We start from the raw sequence: 20,141 nt of genomic DNA, 5'->3' as shown, positions 1-20,141 counted from the left end.
ATAATAATTGCAAAATATGAGTCATTAACTTGAAAAAATGCACCTATAGATTCTCAATAAGTAAAAAGAATAAATAAATAAGTCCTTAAAAGTCTAAACATGAACGTAAAACAATTTCACTACCAAGAACCGAAAACTAGAAGCATTCTAATAACAATATTATGTACGTTACCAAGCAAACATTCTAAATTCAGAAGAAACACAACTTGAAACCATAAAAAAATATGAAAATTTGAGGAAAAACCAATCAACTCCACCATTGGTGCACGGCAATTCCTTCATCCCTCACTTTTCCATACAAAGCCAAACACTGCCAATAAGCCCTTTTACTTCCATTGATCTTCTTCTTTCCATGCTGCCACTGGTTCTTGCATTCCAAGAACAACTCATCCACAAGGCTTATGGTTTTGTCTTTGAGCAACTCCTCCACCACCTCCGCCTCCGCTTTCATCACGACGTAGTCTTTCTGCCTCACGTTCTTCGATAACCAAGCCGACACCCCTGTTTCTTGAGGCATGATCTCACCATTGTGATCATGATGAATCTTGTGGAGTAGGTTGCCGGCGATCTCCATGTCATAGACCTCGAATTCTTGATCTCTCATGGGATAGTTCTTGTAAAACCAGCCTAATGCACTCGTGTCGTCGGATATGAAGATTCGCCGAGGATACTCCTCCAAAGAGTCTTTCAACAGATCAGGAAGAAACTTGATCTTTCTTGATGAGAAGCGTGATCTTTTCCTCAATAATGCTCTTGTAGGCGGCTCAAGGAAAGCGTCCTCCAAGCCATTCAACGCAGCTTTCTTCTCCTCCTCGGATGCGTTGTCATCGACAGAAGAAGCTCGCCTCGTCGGGGGGAATGCAGAGCCATTCGGTGACACCCCGACTTTCTTCATTGCCACCACTGTGTACTCGAATCTCCTGAGGTATACAATTTTATAATTTCCAAGAAAATGCAACTCGTCGGAGGGATCACTCCCAAATTGCGAGATCACGATGCTACCCTCTTTAAGAGATCGATCGATCGACTCAAATCCACTGAGGCTCCTCACAAATATAAAATCAAACACCTGGCTCGCATCAATTATGCCATCATCGGCAACCACCAAATCAATGCCACAGTTTCTCAAGAACTCGAAATCTTTATCATTCACACCAATTCCAGCGCCTAGAACCATCCCTTTCTGGCCTTTCTTGACAAGCCCTTCGTCCATTAAATCGCGTAAAAGAACTGGTAAAATCTTGAAGCCATCGACAGTGGTGATATCCGAATTGGAAGTGGAAGTTCTCATCATATAGCCAAGCGACGGCAATGCCATCAAAACCAGCGCCAAGAACAGAGATCTCGACAAGATACGCAAAGCCCATGAATCAGGAAGCTTGATCACCAAAAGGGTCTGAGAATTCAACCCAATTTTCCGCACATCACTCATTTCATTCACGCAAATCCTAGCTCGGTACCCACGAGCCGAATAGCCCATCTTCCACCCTTAAAACAAACAGATAAAGAAAAGATCCTAGATCCAAATCGCAGTAAATTAGATAGCCCCTACTAATTCAAAATTTCTGTGTTTTTTTTTTTAAATTTTATTTTTATTACCAGGAGAGAAAACAAATCAATTATGAAAGAGAAAGAAAATCTAGCGCGGCAATGGAGGAATACTTCTAGCGAGTGCTAAATCTGGCAGCTGTGTGATTTCCACCCACAAGAGCGACACGGGAACTTCGGCTTCTACACCACAGCAGCAACAATTCTCTAATCCTCGCAATTTCCATTATTTTTCTCGCTGTGTTCCTTCTAACGAATCAAAAGATCTACCTCTTCATGATCATCTCACATTATACATACATTCATTCAAGAAATTAAATCGTATCTAATCAAAAGAACTCAACCACCATCAACCAGAAAGATCGCCCAACGCGGAGACGGTGGCAGAGGGAAAAAAAAAACACAATGATTATCGATCGAATGTATTATCAAGCTGTGAATGAACAGTAAATTGGCTGATTGGTGTGAATTATATACGATATAGGGAATGGAGGAGCGTACGGATTTGCATGCATGCATACGAGGAGTCAAAGGTTGTTGCTTGAAGATTTGGTGCTGTGTACTTGTGTGTGGTGTTCGTTTCATGTTGGATTGCTGGAATTAAGGGATGCTCCAAACTCCCAAAAAAAAAAAGAAAAACATATGATTTAATTATTGGTAAATATGATGAATTCTTGCACTGTGTGTTTCTGTGTGTTCTTCCGGAGATGGGAGGCTGAGGTTTCACCGTGGGGAAACAGTGTCATCCTCTTAACCGTATCAACGAAATTAATATTTTTAACGTGAAAAGTAATAATTTCGGATGAATATGCAAAAACTATTTTTAATTGAAATTTGAATAGAAGAATATATATGTTCATTCACATATCAATATTTAGAACATGCCACGTATTCGTTATTATATTTTTTGAATTAGACATGTGTTTTTTATATGTTATTATTTTCGATTTTCATTCATTTGTTTTTTATTTTTTCAATCATATTGAATCATGAATAATTTTTCTGTTTTATGTTTAAAGTCAAGTTGTGAATTTTTTTATTTTTTTTCTTTCATAATTTTAAAAATACTGACATTTTTTAACTACAAAAATATTCGTGTATGATTTTAGTGATATTTTTTGTACGTTTAAACACATAAAATGTGAATTACACATTTTCGAAAGTAATAAAAGCAGGTACATATAAAATTGTGATATTGAATTTATTTGAGCTTCTTTTTAAATATAGTAGGTTTTATGTGATTTCATTGATCCTATCATAATATTATATTATTTAGGCATTGTTTGGTTTGATGTATTATTAATGTGTAACTTATCCCAATCAATTTCACTTTATTTTTGTCATATTATTTATCTATTTATTAATTAATAATTTTACATCAATTAAATCAAATAAATTATAATCTATCCATCAAATCAAATATATTAACTATTTTTTCTTATTTATTTTTAATTTACGTTATATTACTTATTTATGAATTACTTATCCTATCACTCAAACCAAACGGTGTCTTAGATGATTAAATTATTTGCCACACTATCTATGTGCCGGATGAGTTTATACTGCGCTTCGAGTAGGCTATTTGATCTGCAAATTAATCTGTCATCATACTCATCTGCAAGCATCGATTCATCCCTAGACCCTACATGCCATGACAATTTATTATTATTATTATTGTTAGTGTTATTATTATGTATCACGTCACATTAAATCGGGAGTGGTTACTGGTTAGACCTGCTTGAGCTTAATTAGTGTATGTGTGTGTATTTTTTGTTTTGCTTTAAATATTGATCCTGTCTTATAAACCAAAAAACAAAAACAAAATTCATGTCTTTTTTAGGTTGTGAACACAAAAGGCATAAATGATTCAATTTGAGACCACAAATTTCATTAAATAAAGAGTTTACTACATAAATATGAACCTTTTTTTTCCTCCTGTTTATATGTTGTTCAAATTTCAATAAATAAAGAGTTTACTACATAAATACGAACCTTTTTTTTCCTCCTGTTTATTTGTTGTTTGCGTTTATTTGATTTTTTTAATTAAAACACATTTATCATACTTTCTTCACTTTTATGTAGATGCAAATAATGCAATTAATAAATGGTATATAAATACCTATCTCTATGTATCATTAATTTTACTATTTTAATATAATTATATTTTATATAATTCAAATTTAAAATTTATTTACATAAATTTCACCACGTTAATTTTTACATATTTTCTAATTTATTTTAATAAGTTAAAAATACATATGTAAATAAAAAATTAAACTATATTTTTTTGAAAAGTTTAGCAAAGGGCAAAGTGGGAATATGATTTCTTTATAATAAGTTAACACCAACCCCTTATTATTGCTGCCTACTGTCAACTGCTATCCACTGAACACTGTTTATCTTCTCCTCCAATTTCTCTGCAGCTCACCCATTCGTCACATGAACTGAAACCCTTCAGAAATCCCAGGATCTTCGTCTCTGCTAGCCGATCTGTAAGTTATCTGAAGACCCTTCTCAGGATTTTGTGTTTTGTCTTTTTCTATAACGATTTTCTTGATTCTTGATATTACTTACTCTTTTATGGTTTTCACTTTCAGTTTGTTTATAATCTCTTCATCGTGATCTATAAGATCTGTCAAGTGTCTCAACGGTCTGGTCAAGATTTGTTTTTTGGTCTTTCTTTATTTTTATGTTTTCCTTTTTTTTCTGTCCGAGATCTTTAGTATATGTTGATTTTGTCGGTAGTTATGGTTAATTGAAGCAAATACAGTAGGCCATAGCTCCACTGGCAAATTGTATGCACAGATTTGTTGACACTCATCCCGGTTGAAGTAATTGGCTTTTAAAGCTCTCATTTTTCTTCTTGAATAGACGGATGATGCTGTCGTTTTTGTTCCTGATTGTGTGAATACTTAAAAGAGTCGTGTGAAGTTTATAATTTTGTTATCATGTCAAGTACTTGAGATGAGTTGATTCGCGGTTCTCTTTTAAATTTGGATGAGAATGCAAGATTTCCATTCAATTTGGGAGGAAGAAAATTGGTTAGACGTTTTGGAGTTACTAATCCCATATTTTGTTTGTTTCCTCTTTTTCGAATTCTGCTATGGTCGGTTTTTAACGGCCTTAAAGTGGCCTGCAATAGTTTGTTTTTACTTATTTATCTCTTCTTGATTTACATATATATTCTACCTTTAGTATCTGATTCTTTTGTGTCTGTCATGTGCTAACCATTCTCATTGTTCCTCACAGACGTTCCCCTTTTTTGTTATTTCAGGTTGCTAAGGGGAATCAACATTACAATATTTTCCTCTGGAATTTTCTCGATTGGATTTAGGAATTGAACATTATGCGGTGGTTGAGTCTTTCTATTGACGTTTTTCGCAATGTTATCTCATTGAACCTGTACTGCAGGGTTATTCTATAGGTTGCTAGTTTTCTATCAAACTCGTCGTCTTTATTGTGCAGTCCTTCTAAATTTGTCATCCATGGGATCCAATCACTTTCCTCTCTTTACTTGTTTTTTCTTTATTCTATAAGAGTAGCCAAAAGATTCCGTTGAATCGTTGTTTAGACGAGCCAGTTGTCACCTTCACTTTTAATTGTATTTGTCTTCTTCATCTCTGTAAGCTTTTGTTTTATTTCAGTCAGTTTTATTATTAAACAGTAAATACTAGACATCTTCAAGCTTGTTTTCCACTTTGTCTACCCTTTCTCAATATCTAGATTCTAGCTGTTATTTGTGCATCCAAAATTTGTCTTCTCAAGTCAGCTAAAGGGTCAAAAGGAGTTATGGTGTGCCAAGCTGCTGGTCGGACGAGATTTAGGGCGCTGAAACATGAAAATGGGATTGCTGGGAGAACAACCATCATAGTTAGAGTTATAGAATGCTTTCAACATTTGCAGAATTGTCAGGTTCGTTCATGATTAGTTCATAGTTCTGGCTATTATATTTGATATCAAATGTTTGAAATTGTATCATGAAGGTTCCTTATTCAACTTAATTGATAGTTATGCTAACTCAATCATGTGGATCAAAAGGTGCTAAGCTCACTTCTTTGACTGTTACAGGCTGAGTATTTCCGTCACTTGCTGAAACCTGTAACGTAGTTTGCTTCCAAGTTCCCGTGCCCACATCAAGCTAGCAACATTTTTTTTATTATTTTGTTTAGAATTCCCAAAATTAGTGTATTTGCAGACTAAATTCAAGTATTATCCAGGTATGCTTATCTATACTTTTTATGGTACTTGCACTTAAGTTAGCTAGATTCCTTTTCTTATCTTTGTAATGACAATTTCAATCACATCACCAAATTTGCCTTTTAATAAATCTTGTGTGCCAGGTTGCTCTTTTGACTGGATGGTTATGGTCAAAGAGTCTCACACTTGTCAGCAGTTCTCTGCTTGGAACTCTCCTGGTTTGGACCACTTGCCCCTTTTACAGCTGGACCAGTGCATCCCTCGTTCCACATGTACTGCCAATGCTGCTTTGCCAGAATTTTCAGTTTCTATTATACCTGGTTCAAATGCTGGGCATCAAGAGGCAGTTGACGCTTTCTTGAAACTGCCACCTCTGAATGGTAACGTACCGCATGGTACTGGAAACCTGTATTTCAAAGATTCCCAATGCGCCTTACTCAATAGGCTTGGGGCTGCAGCTAAACCGAGTGACGCTACTTGCGCTCAAAAAAGGTTTCTGATTTTTGATCAATCTGGAAATAAAACTAGATTGTATTTTAGTTCCTCCTTTTCTCACCACAACCAGATTGTTGCCTCCAAGATTCCTGCTTTTGCTAATGGTTCGCATGAAAAACCAGCAGCTCGAGTAGACGAGCATTTTTCGGTGAATCCCATTGAAGAAAATTGGGATGAAAATGAGTTGACTGATGGGGAAGATGAGATGCTTGAAGATTCGGAAGAAATCGACGCGTTGCTTTACTCTGATGGTGAAGAGGAGTACGAGGATGATGATGATGATGGTGATGGTGAAAATGATGAAGTTACTAGCACGGGGCATACGCCATATGTCACTGAAGATGTGCATAGGAAGCACAAACTATTTGAGAAACTTGACGAAGAAGTGGCGAGTTCTGATGACTTGCCTAAAAGGCAAAAATTGCTTGATGGTGCCTTCAAGCAACCGTCATTGGTGGGTACTGAAAGTCCCACGAAACCGGATAGTTCATATGGATACGAGGATGATGTGCAGTCGAGTAATGCCGGTATGAGAAACTGCTCTGATGATATCTACTCCAGTAAGAGAGAAAAGAAGATCAAAGTCCGCGAGGCATTAAAGATCCTAGAGAGCATCATCCCTGGGGTGAAGAGCAAGGATCCACTTTTCATAATCGACAAAGCTATTACTCACTTGAAACTCATGAAACTCGAGGCCGAATCTCTTGGTCTTGGTCCCTCCGACCCTAATGGCAAACTTGCCTCTTTTCCATGACACTCTCTTCGACTGCTAGAAGAAACTACTACGTGTGTGTTCGAATAAACTTAATGAAAGTAGCAAGGTGGGATTTCCCTCTATCTCCGCAATGACCATGCTTTTCACTCTATTAGTGGCAATGGTATGTGGTGGGCCAAGAAAAAGGGGAGCCTATTGGGATGAAATCTGTGCTTTTTTTTTTTTACTCCTGAGGTGGTGAAGAAAAATGGGGCTATAATACACACCCTTGACTTGAAATGATTGCATTTGGAACTTTTGAGGGATGAAAGCAAAGTGTGGTAGATATGAAAGCATAGTGGTGTGGTGCCTTTTTCTTGGATTGTTGAGAAAAAAAAACTCCATGGATCAAGAGCATGCGTGTTTGGTGAGTAGGGGTCCCACCCTCCATTTTCATTTGTTTCCTGCTTTTATACTTTTTTCTCCCCCTTGAAAATATTGCATCTTTAGTCTTCCATCACTAAGTAAAGCTATTAGTTTAAGAGGGGACCCCCCCTTCCCCCAAAGATTCATCATGAACTTGTGGAATACAGATCCATTATCAAATCTTCTTGTTTGTTTCCACTTGTGAAGCTTGTTTGTGTTGTAAAAGTTGCATTATTTACGAGGGACATGCTTGTATTTGTCCTGTTTCTTGTTGTTTTGTTTATGTTGTGTATTTGTATAAAAAAATTTGACCATTTGAGATGGTGTTTTTATTCAATGGTATATGTATTGTTTGAGCCATTTCTTTATTTCTTTTAATTTTAATTTAATTTAGATTGTTGAGTTTTTTGCTTCTGGTCTTTTTTCAACGACACTTATAGATCATATTTTAATTGTTTTTTTTTTTTTTGAGAATGCAATATTATATATGTTGGATTGAATTCATGATGTTGAATTGTTATTAATATATAATTAATCATGGACATGGAGTTGCTAACTATTTGAGGATAAAATTCGTTTGATAATTCATTTTATAGTCTTCAAATTAAATATTTGAACTGGTTGTTCAACAAATGCATACGCGAAGGGAAAAAGAATTAATAATAATAATTATTACTATTAATTATTGAAAAAATTATGATTATGGAAATGACAATCACTACTCCCGTGTTCGTCACAGCCATGCAACAATTGTTTATTAAAGTAGTCCTTGACTTAATCAAAGAATCCATATTTTTAATATGACTAAATTTAATTTTTTTAAAAAAATTAGAAATATCAACAACGATAATATTTTCTATTATCTATTTATTTATTTAATTTCCCATAATTTTAAATGTGAATTATGTGCATGTGCTGTGATGTGCATGAACTTATAATACGTGTAATTAATTGATTCCAATTATATGTAGGTTGGTCAACACTCAACATGCATGATTAAACCTAGGGTATATGTGGCCAACTTTTAAATTTAGAAAATATATATTCAATTTATCCTAAAATATATTGATTTATTTTAGCCATGATTTAAAAATCATGCATTGATTGTTATTTGTAATATCTCTAATTGCGGAAGCTAAGTGGTTTCTTATCCAAAAGTAAACTCTAAATTTCACATGATTTGAAAAATAATAACATTTAAAAAAAAAAGAAAGAAAAAAGAAGAAGAAGAAGAAGAAGAAGAAGAAGAAGCAAGAATCGTGATTGGAAGTCATGAAATCTGAAAATTTAGAATTCTTTAGGTATTAATAATTTTTTTTTTTTAAAATCAATTAAAACATTTTAAAATTTATTATCCATCTACATATACACAAACTTGGCTTGTGGGCTGCGCATCTTTTGTCTCCTTATCTGTCTCGGACACAATCTCAAGTGCCATGTCTTTTCATACTTCATTCTTCTCATTTTCCCACTACTTTCCAACCGCATGTTGCCAAAATTATTGATGCCCATGTTTTTTGAATATTAACCTAAGTTGATCTATTTATATGTATAGGAACAAAACAATCATTTTACAAATCAAAATCATTCCAATAAACTTTAAAACCAATATATCATAACAGTTCAAGCGTAACGTTATGAGCGTTGTTATGTTCAATAGATCAAGACAGTACTCTTACATAATACCGAAGAACCGTGCTGATCCTCACCTTGTGGACATCGACTCATCGCTATAGATGTCGAAATTGAATCGTTACATTCCAACATTCGTTGTGAGCAGTTGGCAGAAAATATTTGGACAACTTTTGCTGACACAAACATCTCAAAGCCTGTGTAGTAGAGTCTAGCTTGGTAGCCATTGTTTCGAACCGTGGAAGAAAACATGGTGTTAGATTTCAGTCCAAGCACGTAAAAGTATATTTGCTCAACTTACTTTTTGCCATATTTTATTTCACCAAAGAAGAAATGTGCAATTATTGGGTGACTAATAATATATATCAATTTCTGTCTGCATAAAAGATAAACAGAATAAGGCCTAGGATACATAGCTGTAGTAGACAGCATGACAGTGAGTTTGCTAAGCTGTTTGCTTTGTATGTGTGGTGCATTTTTCTGCGGGACATCTTACTTGTCCCTCGTCGGCCTTCAACCAGTTCTTGGGGTCGAGTTAGACTCAAATCCATGATATTGATATTGGTATTAAAACTCAGACCTACCGTTATGCCTTCGTAAACTTCACACTCCGGTTGTTCATTCCTAGGATTTATATATGCCCAAGTCCATAATCTTAACGACACATACTCAACAAAACTACTTCCAATCATCTCCACACACAATATAATCAAGCTTGGAACGTTGTATACTACAAAGTTTGGTCGAACCAAACCGTTTAATGAGGTGAATCAAAGAACACGCAAAAAAACAATGGTAACATTCTGATACTACTTTCTGAATGGCCTATCTTAGAAACAAATATTCTTAGAAGGAAAAATGAAAATGAAACACAAAAATCTTACAACACGGAGCTGAACTATTAATTTATCTGCTGAGATCTGTGTTTGAGACTGGTTTTTCAAGAAATAGAATTCCTCCACCTTCTTGGTGCCTTTCTTTGTTCTGGATTTGGTCCCTGATCAGTTCCATCGTCACCATTTTCTGCGATCTTTGCAAGTTTGCTCAGTTTCTTCCATCCGCTACTCCAAGCCGAGCTTGATTTTGGCTTGGTCACCTTGTCTAACTGCCTTTGCAACGTTTCCATGTCATTTTGTAGTTCTAAGTACTTGGCCTTCACGGTTTCAAGTTCGAATTTAAGCGTGTTGATGTCCTTTTTGGCTGCAGTCCATCCTTCTTGGAAGGATTGTGGCGTTGCTTCGAGTAGAGTTTTTCTGTTTGATATCAAGGGCTGGTACTGGGATTCACCGGCTTCTTTTAACGTGTTGTTGGCTAAGGCGTTGCTTATTTTCACCTGCTCGGAAAAGAGGACTTGAACGACAACTCTGAGAGGGAGTCGTTCATTTTGTGCAGCATGCATACATGCGTCGATTGAGAGCTTTTGGCAATCCATTACCCTGCAGAGTCTCTTCCTTTCATGCTCAGTCAAGGTTGGATGGGCCTATCAAATGATCAGCAGATATCGATAAAATGCGGTTTTTACGATGAACATTGTGAATGGAAGAAGCAGAAATGTGATTTGATTTGATATGAAATGATATGAGATTCGCTAACAACAAACGTCCATGCCTTCATATGGCGCATAATGAATCCAAACATGTCGTTTGGGGTGTTGTACAGTTTAAAATTATTTACGTTGCAATATTGCCGGCAATAACTTTGGATATGCTGCAATGTATGAGCTGAATTTTATACATGAACTTCGACATAAAATTGATTACCTTTAGATAGGAATCAACAGCTCTGTACAATCCATCATCACAAGTTCTAGCAAAATCAGGCAAGGCTTCAGCCAGGACCTGGAATTTCGTCAATGACAGGTTCCGGTCCCTCGATACTTCTGTGAGATAGCTGTCAACAAGCCTTGCCACTCTCATTTTCGCATTGGGATTCGTCCCCCGTTGAGCTCCATCATACATTTTCATATCAGAAAACGACTGCGTGTTGGGGCTCGAACTCTCCACCTGTTCTTGAATCAGGAAATGCTCCAGAAGCCTCTGCACTAAGTCGACATCATATAAGGTTTCGTTCTTGTTGTAAGAAGGTATGAGGAGATCACCCAAGGTGGCTTGTTCGAACTGCATCCCAACTCGTTTTTCAAGCTCGGTAACTAAAGCAGGAGCCACTTTCAACATGTTTGCCATTCTCAACAACCGGAGAAGAAAACTACACGAAACGCTATCTTTCTGTGGTGGGATGATACTTATGAGGCTCTCAATGATCATTCTTTGATCCTTGGCCTGAACTATTGGTATATCCTCTTTATTTCCAGCCACTATCATGTGCAGTCCACCTTTCCAGCTGCTGCTACTCATATCTGCATTGGTACTATTACTTCCCTCTTCGACTGAAGACCCGAATCCCGAGCCTAACCCCAAACTAAAACCTGATGCAGGTCCTTCTTTTAACAGCCCTGAGAGCCATTTCGTCGCATACTGCATAATGGAAGCTCCAACCAGTTCATACCTCATACCCTTTACCTTAATGGCAGTGATAACACGAACAAAATGATCGATCCGCAAAATGGAAACATCTTCAAACCACCAGTCCGGCGGCACTTGCTGGTTTCTACTCGGGCTAGAATCTTTCATTTCATTCCATTTCGGACTAGAAACTCTAGGGGGTTTTCCTGTGTACTGCCACCTTATCCCTTTGGGATTGGCACAAGCTTTCCAAGCAATCGACTCGCTACATCTTCTCACAATCTGGAGATTTTCCGCCCAAGGTGACAACTTTTCGCAACTTTTCAACACTAAAATAGAATCCCTCCAAGAAGATAAAACCACATAGCTTAGAAAAGCTTCTGTTTTGAATATCAGATTCCCTTCTTCTAAATCCTCGGTCATTTCAAGATACTCCGCCCCACATCTCAAACCGGAGATATTCGTTGCTGTTAGATCAACAGCTATTCCATAACAGAATTTTGCTGCCAATTCGAACGCCTCGGGGCCTCCTGGGAGCTCATCTAGGCTTATCTTGTTCAACTCTTCATCCCGCGATTCGTATATTATTCGATTCATCTTTCCACTTCGAGAAAGAAGAGGGTACTATCGAGGAAGAAAGATTAAACATCACTCAATCTTGTACAAATTGTTACAGGAAACTAACATGTAAAAAAATGAAAGAGTTAACTTCTACCTTGTGTAAATGGAAACTAACATCTCCAATTTGAACTAAAAGATCACTTGGAATATCAGTAGCAACATACCTATTGCAACAACATCACAAAAAGATCCCATTTCAAAAATTCTAACATCTTCAAACATAAGTTAAACAACTTCTCAACCCCACCAAAACAAAAGAGTTGTCATGTCATAAAAACTCACACAAAACACAATACTTTCAACACATCAATCACACCAAGAAATTGCTGGGATACATACAACACCATTCAAGAAAAAAGTGAGCTTTTAATTCAAGAAAATGAGCGTCACTCACCAAGATTGCCCTCTCTGCTCAAACCCATCAGTCTTAACTCCAGTCTTGCTTGATGACAGGACTCCATTGCTGTAATCTCGAACCCCTCCAGCTTCACTTTCTGAATCCCACATAGTGAAAGACTCGAACTAAAAAAAACTGAAACTAAACAACAACAGAGGTTATTCAAGAAAATGCCCTTATCCTACAAAAAAGTGCAGAGAAAAATGAGCACACAGCACCACTAGTAGATGATAATAAGCAGAAGGGGAAGAATCCCACATGGGATTTGATTGGATTTATCTGGAAATTGTCGGGTTTCGCACTGATTTTCAAGGCTGTGAGTAATGGCATGGGCTGGCTAACACTGTTTTTGTATCTTTTCACTGATGATGAAAAAAAAGGGCCATCAAATTCAGATACTCTTTGTCTGTGTATCAATCAAATCAAGACCGAGCTTTTCATATTCTTTCTTGAAAGAGTAATTCTTTTATACTTTTTTACCTTAACATTCTTAGCAAATAACCTTTTAAAGAAAGCATACGAAGCTTCCAATCAGATGTTAAGTTTTGCACAGATTCTTGTCAGTATGGCAAACATTCACTCTGCATCTAAAAGATTATGTAACAAAAGTTAGACTAGGGGTGACAGGCTCGTGAAACCAAGTACAATTTACAACGTCAAATGTTATTTTTGATTAAGAAGGTATTTGGCTAACCTTATTAAAAAGAGCTTATAAGCTTTTAGAGTTTAAAAGCTGTTTTACGAGCTTATAAGCTGTTAGAACTTATTTTAAAAATAAGTTGTTAAAGTATTTGGGTAAACTTATTTTAAATAACTTAAAGATGTTGATATGTTTGGTATTATAAGATCTTTTATTGTCAAAATTATCAAAAAGAGTATAATTCTATGAAAATAATATTTTGAGTTATACACATACGAAAATAGTTTTAGAATAAACCTATATTAAAAAAATAAAATTGTTTTAATATTTTATTTTTAAAAAAATTTATGTGATTTGTAATTTTTTTAAAATAATATTTAATATTTAATAAGTGGAGGATAAGATAGAGATTTATTAAAATATTCAAGGATATTTTAGAGATATGAAATATTAAAATAAGATTTTTTTTAAAAAAGTACCTCCCCTCTTACTTTTTTAAAAACAGCTTATAAGCTGTCAAACAGCTTATTTTGACAGCTTATAAGCTGTTTTTAAAAAATTTTACCAAACACATTTTCAGAGCTTAAAAGCTCTAAAACAGCTTATAAGCTGTTTGAAAGAGCTTTTAAGCTTTGTCAAACACCCTCTAATACAACAATCAAAAAATACTGAAAGAATAAATTTTTTTGTAAATATAATTTATATCCGACACTCACACGATCAAAGGCATGTCAAGACCAAGTTGAGTGTGATAGGGCTACCATTAAATTAAAATCATATTAATTTATAAGGAAAATATAATATGGAGTTATTAATATATCTATATATCGGTTACAATATTAAAGTTGGGGTATATATTAGTATGTGGTACAATGAAATTCTTGTTCAGCCCCTATCAATTTTTATAGTTATTATATTACATTTATCTTTATTCAAATTACAAAGCTTCATCATTCTACAAACTAAGTACAAAAATTGATGTAAAAAAACCGTCATCGTACAAGCACACAATGCATGTAGCGGAATACAAATATGTGTGTATACATGTTTTTTTTTAAAAAAAATAAATAAGATGATTATATTAAGAAGTCAAGTATAAAACACTTACATTCGAAATAACAGTAGTAGGATGATCAAGTCTTCCTATAAAAATCATGCATAAAAATAGTCCTCCTAGCTAAAATGTCGGCGGCCAATTAGGAGTGATCAAATTTTCGTGAGAACCGTATTAACCAACCGAACTAAACCGAACCGCACAATATATCTAAAATTTTTAAATAAACTGCGGTTTCAGAAAAAATCTCAAATCGCACCGCATATATTGATGTGGCGACATTTTGTAGGAGAAAACCGCTTGACCGCACCGCATAATTTGATTAAAAAAAATTATTAATGATGATACACAATATAATTTTTATTTTATATTTAAAATAAATCTTAGTTACTATTGTTTTTTAAAAAACTATAAGTTAGTAAAATAAACAAACTTTCATTTTATTTCTACTTCTTTTGTTAGTCATTGTTTCTTAGCTACTCTCAAATTTTTAAATCTTCTCAAGTTTTGCAAAATTTATTTAGGACCTTAACTTCATAAACAAAGATAAATCCATCTACTCTATCACATTATACATGAAAATGAAATGCGATTAGAAATTAACTTTAGCCGCTAAACGTGATTTTCTAATTAATCACTCATTTCATACTTTTATAATTTCATTTATGCTATATTTTTTTAATAAAATTAGTAGGTGTTGTATTTTCTATTACCTATATTGCTTTTTATGTTTGAAGGTTGAATTTATTACTTTTTAATTAGTTTACTTATATATATATTTTAAAAACACATAACCGTCCGAAACCGTCCGAAACCGACCGAAACCATGCATTAAGTTTTTATTGAAAAATCGCAACTTACAAAAATCATTCAAATCGAACCGTACATGACAATTCGCGCGGTTTGATTTTAAGAAGGAAAAAAATCGTTCAAACTGTATTGTGATCACCCCTCAACCTAGTTCATTGATTTTTTGGCAAAAACAAAAGTGCAAGATTTTACACCTCCGAAGCGTGGAATAGAGATTTATGAAATATATTTTGATTTTCTAATGACGGTGCAAGCAGTCGCCAAACCAGAGAAAGATCTTAGCTATATTGGAGTTTTAGCTGAAGAAATCAAGACCATTATTACTAGTCGTCCAAGCATAAAGCTACAATATAATAGGAGAACGGTGAATATGATCGCGCACAATATCGCTTTTTTTGCTCTTTCTTCCCCCTCCCCTTTTTTGAGAGTTAGGAAATTTTTCATTTTGGTTGGTTAAAGTTGTAATGGACGATTTATCTTATTCATAATAATATTACAAATTTTACCTTTCAAAACAAAAATTACACCTACGATTTTACATTCTTCAATTTGATAAATCAAAATAAATATCTACCTTTTTTACTTTTACATTAGTTAAGACTTAAGATTAGAGAAAATCAAATATTTACATGTAAAAATAGCTTATAAAATTGATAACAATACTTAAACAACTTGACTTTGATTGCTTACCACGAAATAGAAATCGGTTTAAATATTTTTCTACTCTATTTTATCCTATAAATGATCGGTTAATAATTATTATCTTATATATAAAAAAAATTAACAAGAATAATTCAAATTAACTAAAAAGAAATACCTTTAGATTAATATATTATACCGGTTAAATCAATAATTTCTAATTTAATACCCATTTTAGATTTTTAGTTTATAAATTTGTGGATGCGAGTAAACGGAGGACCACTATGTCTTGCTGAGATATTTAAGTAACAAAGCTCCACACGGTGTTGGTAAAGTTGGAATCAGAATCTAACACCAATTATATATGTTTCATTGATAATTTTTTTTAAAAAAATAATATGTTTCATTGAGATTTTGCTTTTAAAGTTGAACATTTATTTATATTGTGCTTTATAATTAATGTAAAAAAGCAATAATTTAAAATGGATTTTATTATTTAAAACAATAATTTAAACCAGATCCTCTTATTTAATTAATGTTTCGTTAGCTATAATAAGAATAAAAGTTATAAATTTTTTGTATATTAAATAGTAAAAAAATTCACATAAAAGAAAAAATTTCAATTTCATTGTAATTTTTTCTTAAAATGTTCAAAAAATGATATATTTGTCATTATGATAATTCAATTATGTCAGATACTTTTTCAATAATAATAATAATAATAATAATTCATCACAAATCATAGTTCCGATTACTAGGCCTACCACCATTAGATAACCTTCATGACCTTAAAAAATTTGACGGCCCAGATCTTGGAACCTTTGACCAATCAAATTTTGGCCATCAAGGTTCTGTGAATTCTCTTTTGAGGACAAAAATACTAGTAGGTCCAATTTTTGGGATCCTAATTCAATGACTGAAAATTATGTTGAAGTATTAAAAGTATCTTTATATAGTTACACATGACTTTTTTTTTTTTATAAAAAAAATAGTAATTGGTTAAATCTTATCTTCATTAATTAAAATTTAAAAAAAATAGTAATTGGTTAAATCTTAACTTCATTAATTAAAAGAGCCCCGGTGGAGGAATGAAACGTAACTTCAAGGGATATGGATGCAATTTACCTTTATGTAGTTACACAACTTTGATGGGATGAATTGTAACCTCTTCAAGAAGACAACTTTATCACAAGATCAACAAACTCCAGTGCTATTCAATCTTTGTATAAGAGTTTAATGTGTGTGTGTGTGTTTTATCGTACTTGGCCAAAAAGAATAGGGACTTGAGTTCATTCTGTGTCCAAGAAAATCAAACCAGTCCATTTCATAACTGAGAGCGATGGATGTAGTATTGACCTATCCTGCCATCTCTAAGGCATCAACTCCAGGTGAAAACGATTGCGATATACAAATCTCATTCGACATAAATACGAATGAACCGCGGCGGTAAAACACAAGATCAGAGGTAATTCCTCATCGATATCAAATATTATTAATGCAGCTATTCTATAGTTTTTTCAAAGAGAAAAATGACACCGCAATAAACACATGAAGCTGGAAACTTTCCACAACCCTCAATGCGTTTCATCCATCAGAACACACCCCTTTTCACCAAGCAACTTTTGAAAACTCTTTGCTTCATCTGTCAGAACCACATCCTCAAATGCCTCCAGAAGTTTACTACACATGGAGCTATTAAATGCGGAAGTTGAAGATTCCTTCCACTGATCGATTATCTCACCCACCTCTTTCAAATGTCCAAGAATCAGATATGAAGAAAGAACACAAACATAGTTTCTTCCGGTCAACTTTTGCCTCGTTATACTCAAAGATTTCCAAATTTGATCGAGTTTATCTTTGTTCCCCAAACCACCGTGAAGAATAATTAAAAAATCATAAGATATCAGTTCTCTCTGTGTAATATCCTTCTCACTTTCAACCATGGCGTTGGAATCCAAATTTGTTAAACGACTAGATATAAGGTAAATGTCTGCAAGTTTTCTGTATCTAAGCCAACTTTTATTGCACCCCGGATCAAGACTCATCTCATCAAGAACCCTTCTCACCTCATCGATGTTGAGAGATGCAGCACAAGAACTTACCCAAAGATTGTAGGTGAAAAGATCGGGCGCAATGTTCTGGCGTTTCATTTCCTCGATAATTCGTGGTACCTTTTCTAAATGCCCCACAGACATATACAAAGTCATTAGTTCGTTGTAAGCGATGGCGTTCAAGGAAAGATTTGCTTCCCCTGTCATTTTTTTGTAGAATTCCTCTGCCTTTTCAGTCAGCTTCAATCCTGCATAAGAGTGGAGGAGAGCAGTGTAGGTTTCACTAGTTTTTGCCGACAGAGGCAGCCTCTCAAAGTACCGTTCAGCAGCATCAATGCCAAAGACTTTGGTCATCAGATCGATACGGACTGCATAGTCTGAGTCAGACAGCTGAAACTCTTCATGACTGACCATCCACTCAGATACCTGCAAGATTATAAAAATCTACAACATCAGATGTGTTCATATTTTCAAGCTTCAGCAGAAGGCTTTCATCTTGAGCCTAAAGAGCAGGTACTTGATAAAAATCTCAACGACCTTATTCTAACCTGTTTTTTTCCACCGAACCTAATATTGTCATGTTACTATACAAGAAGTGAGATTTTGAGCAAACGAAGATTTGCAGGCCGGGGTGCTGGCCACATATTATTTCAGGTTAAATCATTATGTCTGAACCAAATTCATTTTTCAAAAGGGACTATAAACACATTGCCAAACAAAGACAAGCAACCCTGACTGCTAGCAATTCAGATGAAGCTACCGATTTTACAATTCGGTTCCACTACCTTAAAAGATAACAAGATTACATCAGATGAACTAGTTAAATTATCACAAAAATCTGACAGGAAAGATCAAAGATGATTCTCCTCGTCCAGTTAAAGTACTAAACTCACATATAAACCAATAAAAATTCGAAATTTGTTTTAGGGTGACTGCCTGGATCTCGTGCAGTCACACCATTGCACTGCAAATGCGCAATCCTCATCCTCCACATTCTTACAAATACATTAAACTCAAAGCAAGAAGCACATTCAGAACCATGATCTGTCAATCATTATATCAAATTCCCAACACAAATCAAGTCAACAAAAAACTTTCTTGAGCTGAAACAATAATAAGAAACACAAGAAGCACATTTCACCTTTGCCTATCTTGCGCAATTCATATAACGCAAAAAAAAAAAAAAAAAGAATATACTTTTTTTAAGAACAATAATTACAGACCTCGAGGGCATGCTTGTATCGATGTGATCTACTGAGATCTCTGGAGATATTTCTGAGTTCAGAAACTGTAACATCGCGACCTTCGTTGACCCATTTCTGTAGAACATTGGTGGCACTTCTCTTTGGCAGCCTAACCCTGAAAATTCTACTCCTCAAATCGTCCTTTTCTTCATCTTCTTCTTCTCCGCCACCATCTGCGTTTCCTCCGTGAATTATAACAGCTTCGGTGCTTGAAGAAAAGGGTCTGAGCAAAATTCTGCTGCATCCACGTGCATTTCTACAGAGAAAATTTCAGCGAATTCAGTAAAATAAATGCGCAATAATGTATGCAAACGAAGGTTTTACCGAGTGAGAGTGGAGAATAAGGTTGCAGCCGCCATAGTAACTGGATTTCTGGCATACAATTCAACGAATTCAATCCATATTCACCATCAAGCAAACAAAAGTTGAGGCTTTTACTGAAATCGATACCCAAAAAACAATTCGATACCCAAAAAACAATTATTAATTTTTAAAAAAAAAGAAAATGTCAGAAGTGGGATTTGAACCCACGCCCTCGTTAGAGGACCAGAACTTGAGTCTGGCGCCTTAGACCACTCGGCCATCCTGACTAGTTTGTTGATTTCATCGCAGTTATATATTTATTTTATAATTAATAATTAATAATTAAAGTAGTAAATTATTAATACCTTCTCGTGTGGGCACTTGCTCAATTTTTTTAGAGTTTATTACTTTGAATATATGTATAAATATATTTTGTGCTACTTTTGCACTCTTATTATTTCGTTGGACATTTTTTAAACAAATATATATATATACATATATATATTGGACTTAATGAGTTTGATTCATATATTTTATAAAATATGACACTTATATTGTAATCCATAATTTCCAAGGGTAAAATAAGAAACATATATTTGGTGGCCATGAACATCTTTAATATATAGTATAGATATAGAAATATGATGCCATCAAATTAAGTTTCTCTTTAAAATCTTCATATCATGCAAAAATAGATATGTTTTAAATTTTTTAAAGATGTTTGAGTCAAATTTTCTATATTTTTAAATAATTTTATTTTTTTGTGTTTTAAGGTGATGAGTTTTTCCAAGGGGAAGAGGTATAAAGCCTTGAAAGTATAATGTAGATAAACATGCATCGTTATTATTTGATTCAGAAAATTTCTATTATTTGATTTAAGTTTGGTGAACGCAATATAAAACGTATGGATTTTTATCAAGAAGTTTTG

At 34.4% G+C, this 20,141-nt stretch overlaps 4 protein-coding genes and 1 non-coding gene across 9 annotated transcripts; 1 reads left to right on the top strand and 4 right to left on the bottom strand.

Moving 5' to 3' along the window:
- Positions 1 to 54: 54 nt before the first annotated feature.
- On the bottom strand, positions 55 to 2,130 carry LOC140884324 (uncharacterized). Its single transcript, XM_073291046.1, has 2 exons — positions 1,600 to 2,130; positions 55 to 1,516 (listed from the first exon to the last, which is right to left on the bottom strand). Exon 2 carries the CDS (start codon positions 1,478 to 1,480, stop codon positions 248 to 250), a length of 1,233 nt encoding a protein of 410 aa, XP_073147147.1. The 5' UTR covers positions 1,481 to 1,516; positions 1,600 to 2,130; the 3' UTR covers positions 55 to 247.
- A 1,783-nt stretch (positions 2,131 to 3,913) lies between these two features.
- Positions 3,914 to 7,558, top strand: LOC140882632 (transcription factor SAC51). The gene is made up of 4 exons (XM_073288747.1): positions 3,914 to 4,040; positions 4,823 to 5,460; positions 5,617 to 5,765; positions 5,889 to 7,558. Exon 4 carries the CDS (start codon positions 5,906 to 5,908, stop codon positions 6,992 to 6,994), a length of 1,089 nt encoding a protein of 362 aa, XP_073144848.1. The 5' UTR covers positions 3,914 to 4,040; positions 4,823 to 5,460; positions 5,617 to 5,765; positions 5,889 to 5,905; the 3' UTR covers positions 6,995 to 7,558.
- Positions 7,559 to 9,715: 2,157 nt separating this feature from the next.
- On the bottom strand, positions 9,716 to 12,889 carry LOC140881236 (root phototropism protein 3). 5 transcript variants are annotated; one of them, XM_073286381.1, is made up of 5 exons: positions 12,691 to 12,889; positions 12,470 to 12,613; positions 12,170 to 12,239; positions 10,753 to 12,078; positions 9,716 to 10,472 (listed from the first exon to the last, which is right to left on the bottom strand). In XM_073286381.1, the coding sequence occupies exons 2-5, from the start codon at positions 12,580 to 12,582 to the stop codon at positions 9,933 to 9,935; spliced, it is 2,049 nt and encodes a 682-aa protein (XP_073142482.1). In that variant the 5' UTR covers positions 12,583 to 12,613; positions 12,691 to 12,889; the 3' UTR covers positions 9,716 to 9,932. The 5 variants fall into 5 exon arrangements, with proteins under 5 accessions (XP_073142482.1, XP_073142484.1, XP_073142483.1 ...); XM_073286383.1 differs by having other exon boundaries at positions 12,470 to 12,607; XM_073286382.1 differs by having other exon boundaries at positions 12,731 to 12,889.
- A 4,192-nt stretch (positions 12,890 to 17,081) lies between these two features.
- On the bottom strand, positions 17,082 to 19,437 carry LOC140883767 (pentatricopeptide repeat-containing protein At5g09450, mitochondrial-like). Its single transcript, XM_073290352.1, has 3 exons — positions 19,235 to 19,437; positions 18,890 to 19,166; positions 17,082 to 18,092 (listed from the first exon to the last, which is right to left on the bottom strand). The coding sequence occupies exons 1-3, from the start codon at positions 19,267 to 19,269 to the stop codon at positions 17,190 to 17,192; spliced, it is 1,215 nt and encodes a 404-aa protein (XP_073146453.1). The 5' UTR covers positions 19,270 to 19,437; the 3' UTR covers positions 17,082 to 17,189.
- Positions 19,417 to 19,500, bottom strand: TRNAL-CAA (transfer RNA leucine (anticodon CAA)). Its single transcript has one exon. It is a non-coding gene; the product is annotated as a tRNA-Leu (tRNA).
- Between the last annotated feature and the right edge of the window lie 641 nt (positions 19,501 to 20,141).

This window comes from Henckelia pumila, chromosome 2 (assembly GCF_033568475.1).
Source record: "Henckelia pumila isolate YLH828 chromosome 2, ASM3356847v2, whole genome shotgun sequence".
Classification (NCBI taxonomy): Eukaryota; Viridiplantae; Streptophyta; class Magnoliopsida; order Lamiales; family Gesneriaceae; genus Henckelia; species Henckelia pumila.
The sequence above is the reverse complement of the archived record's forward strand: the minus strand, read 5'-3'. Positions and strand labels throughout refer to the sequence as shown.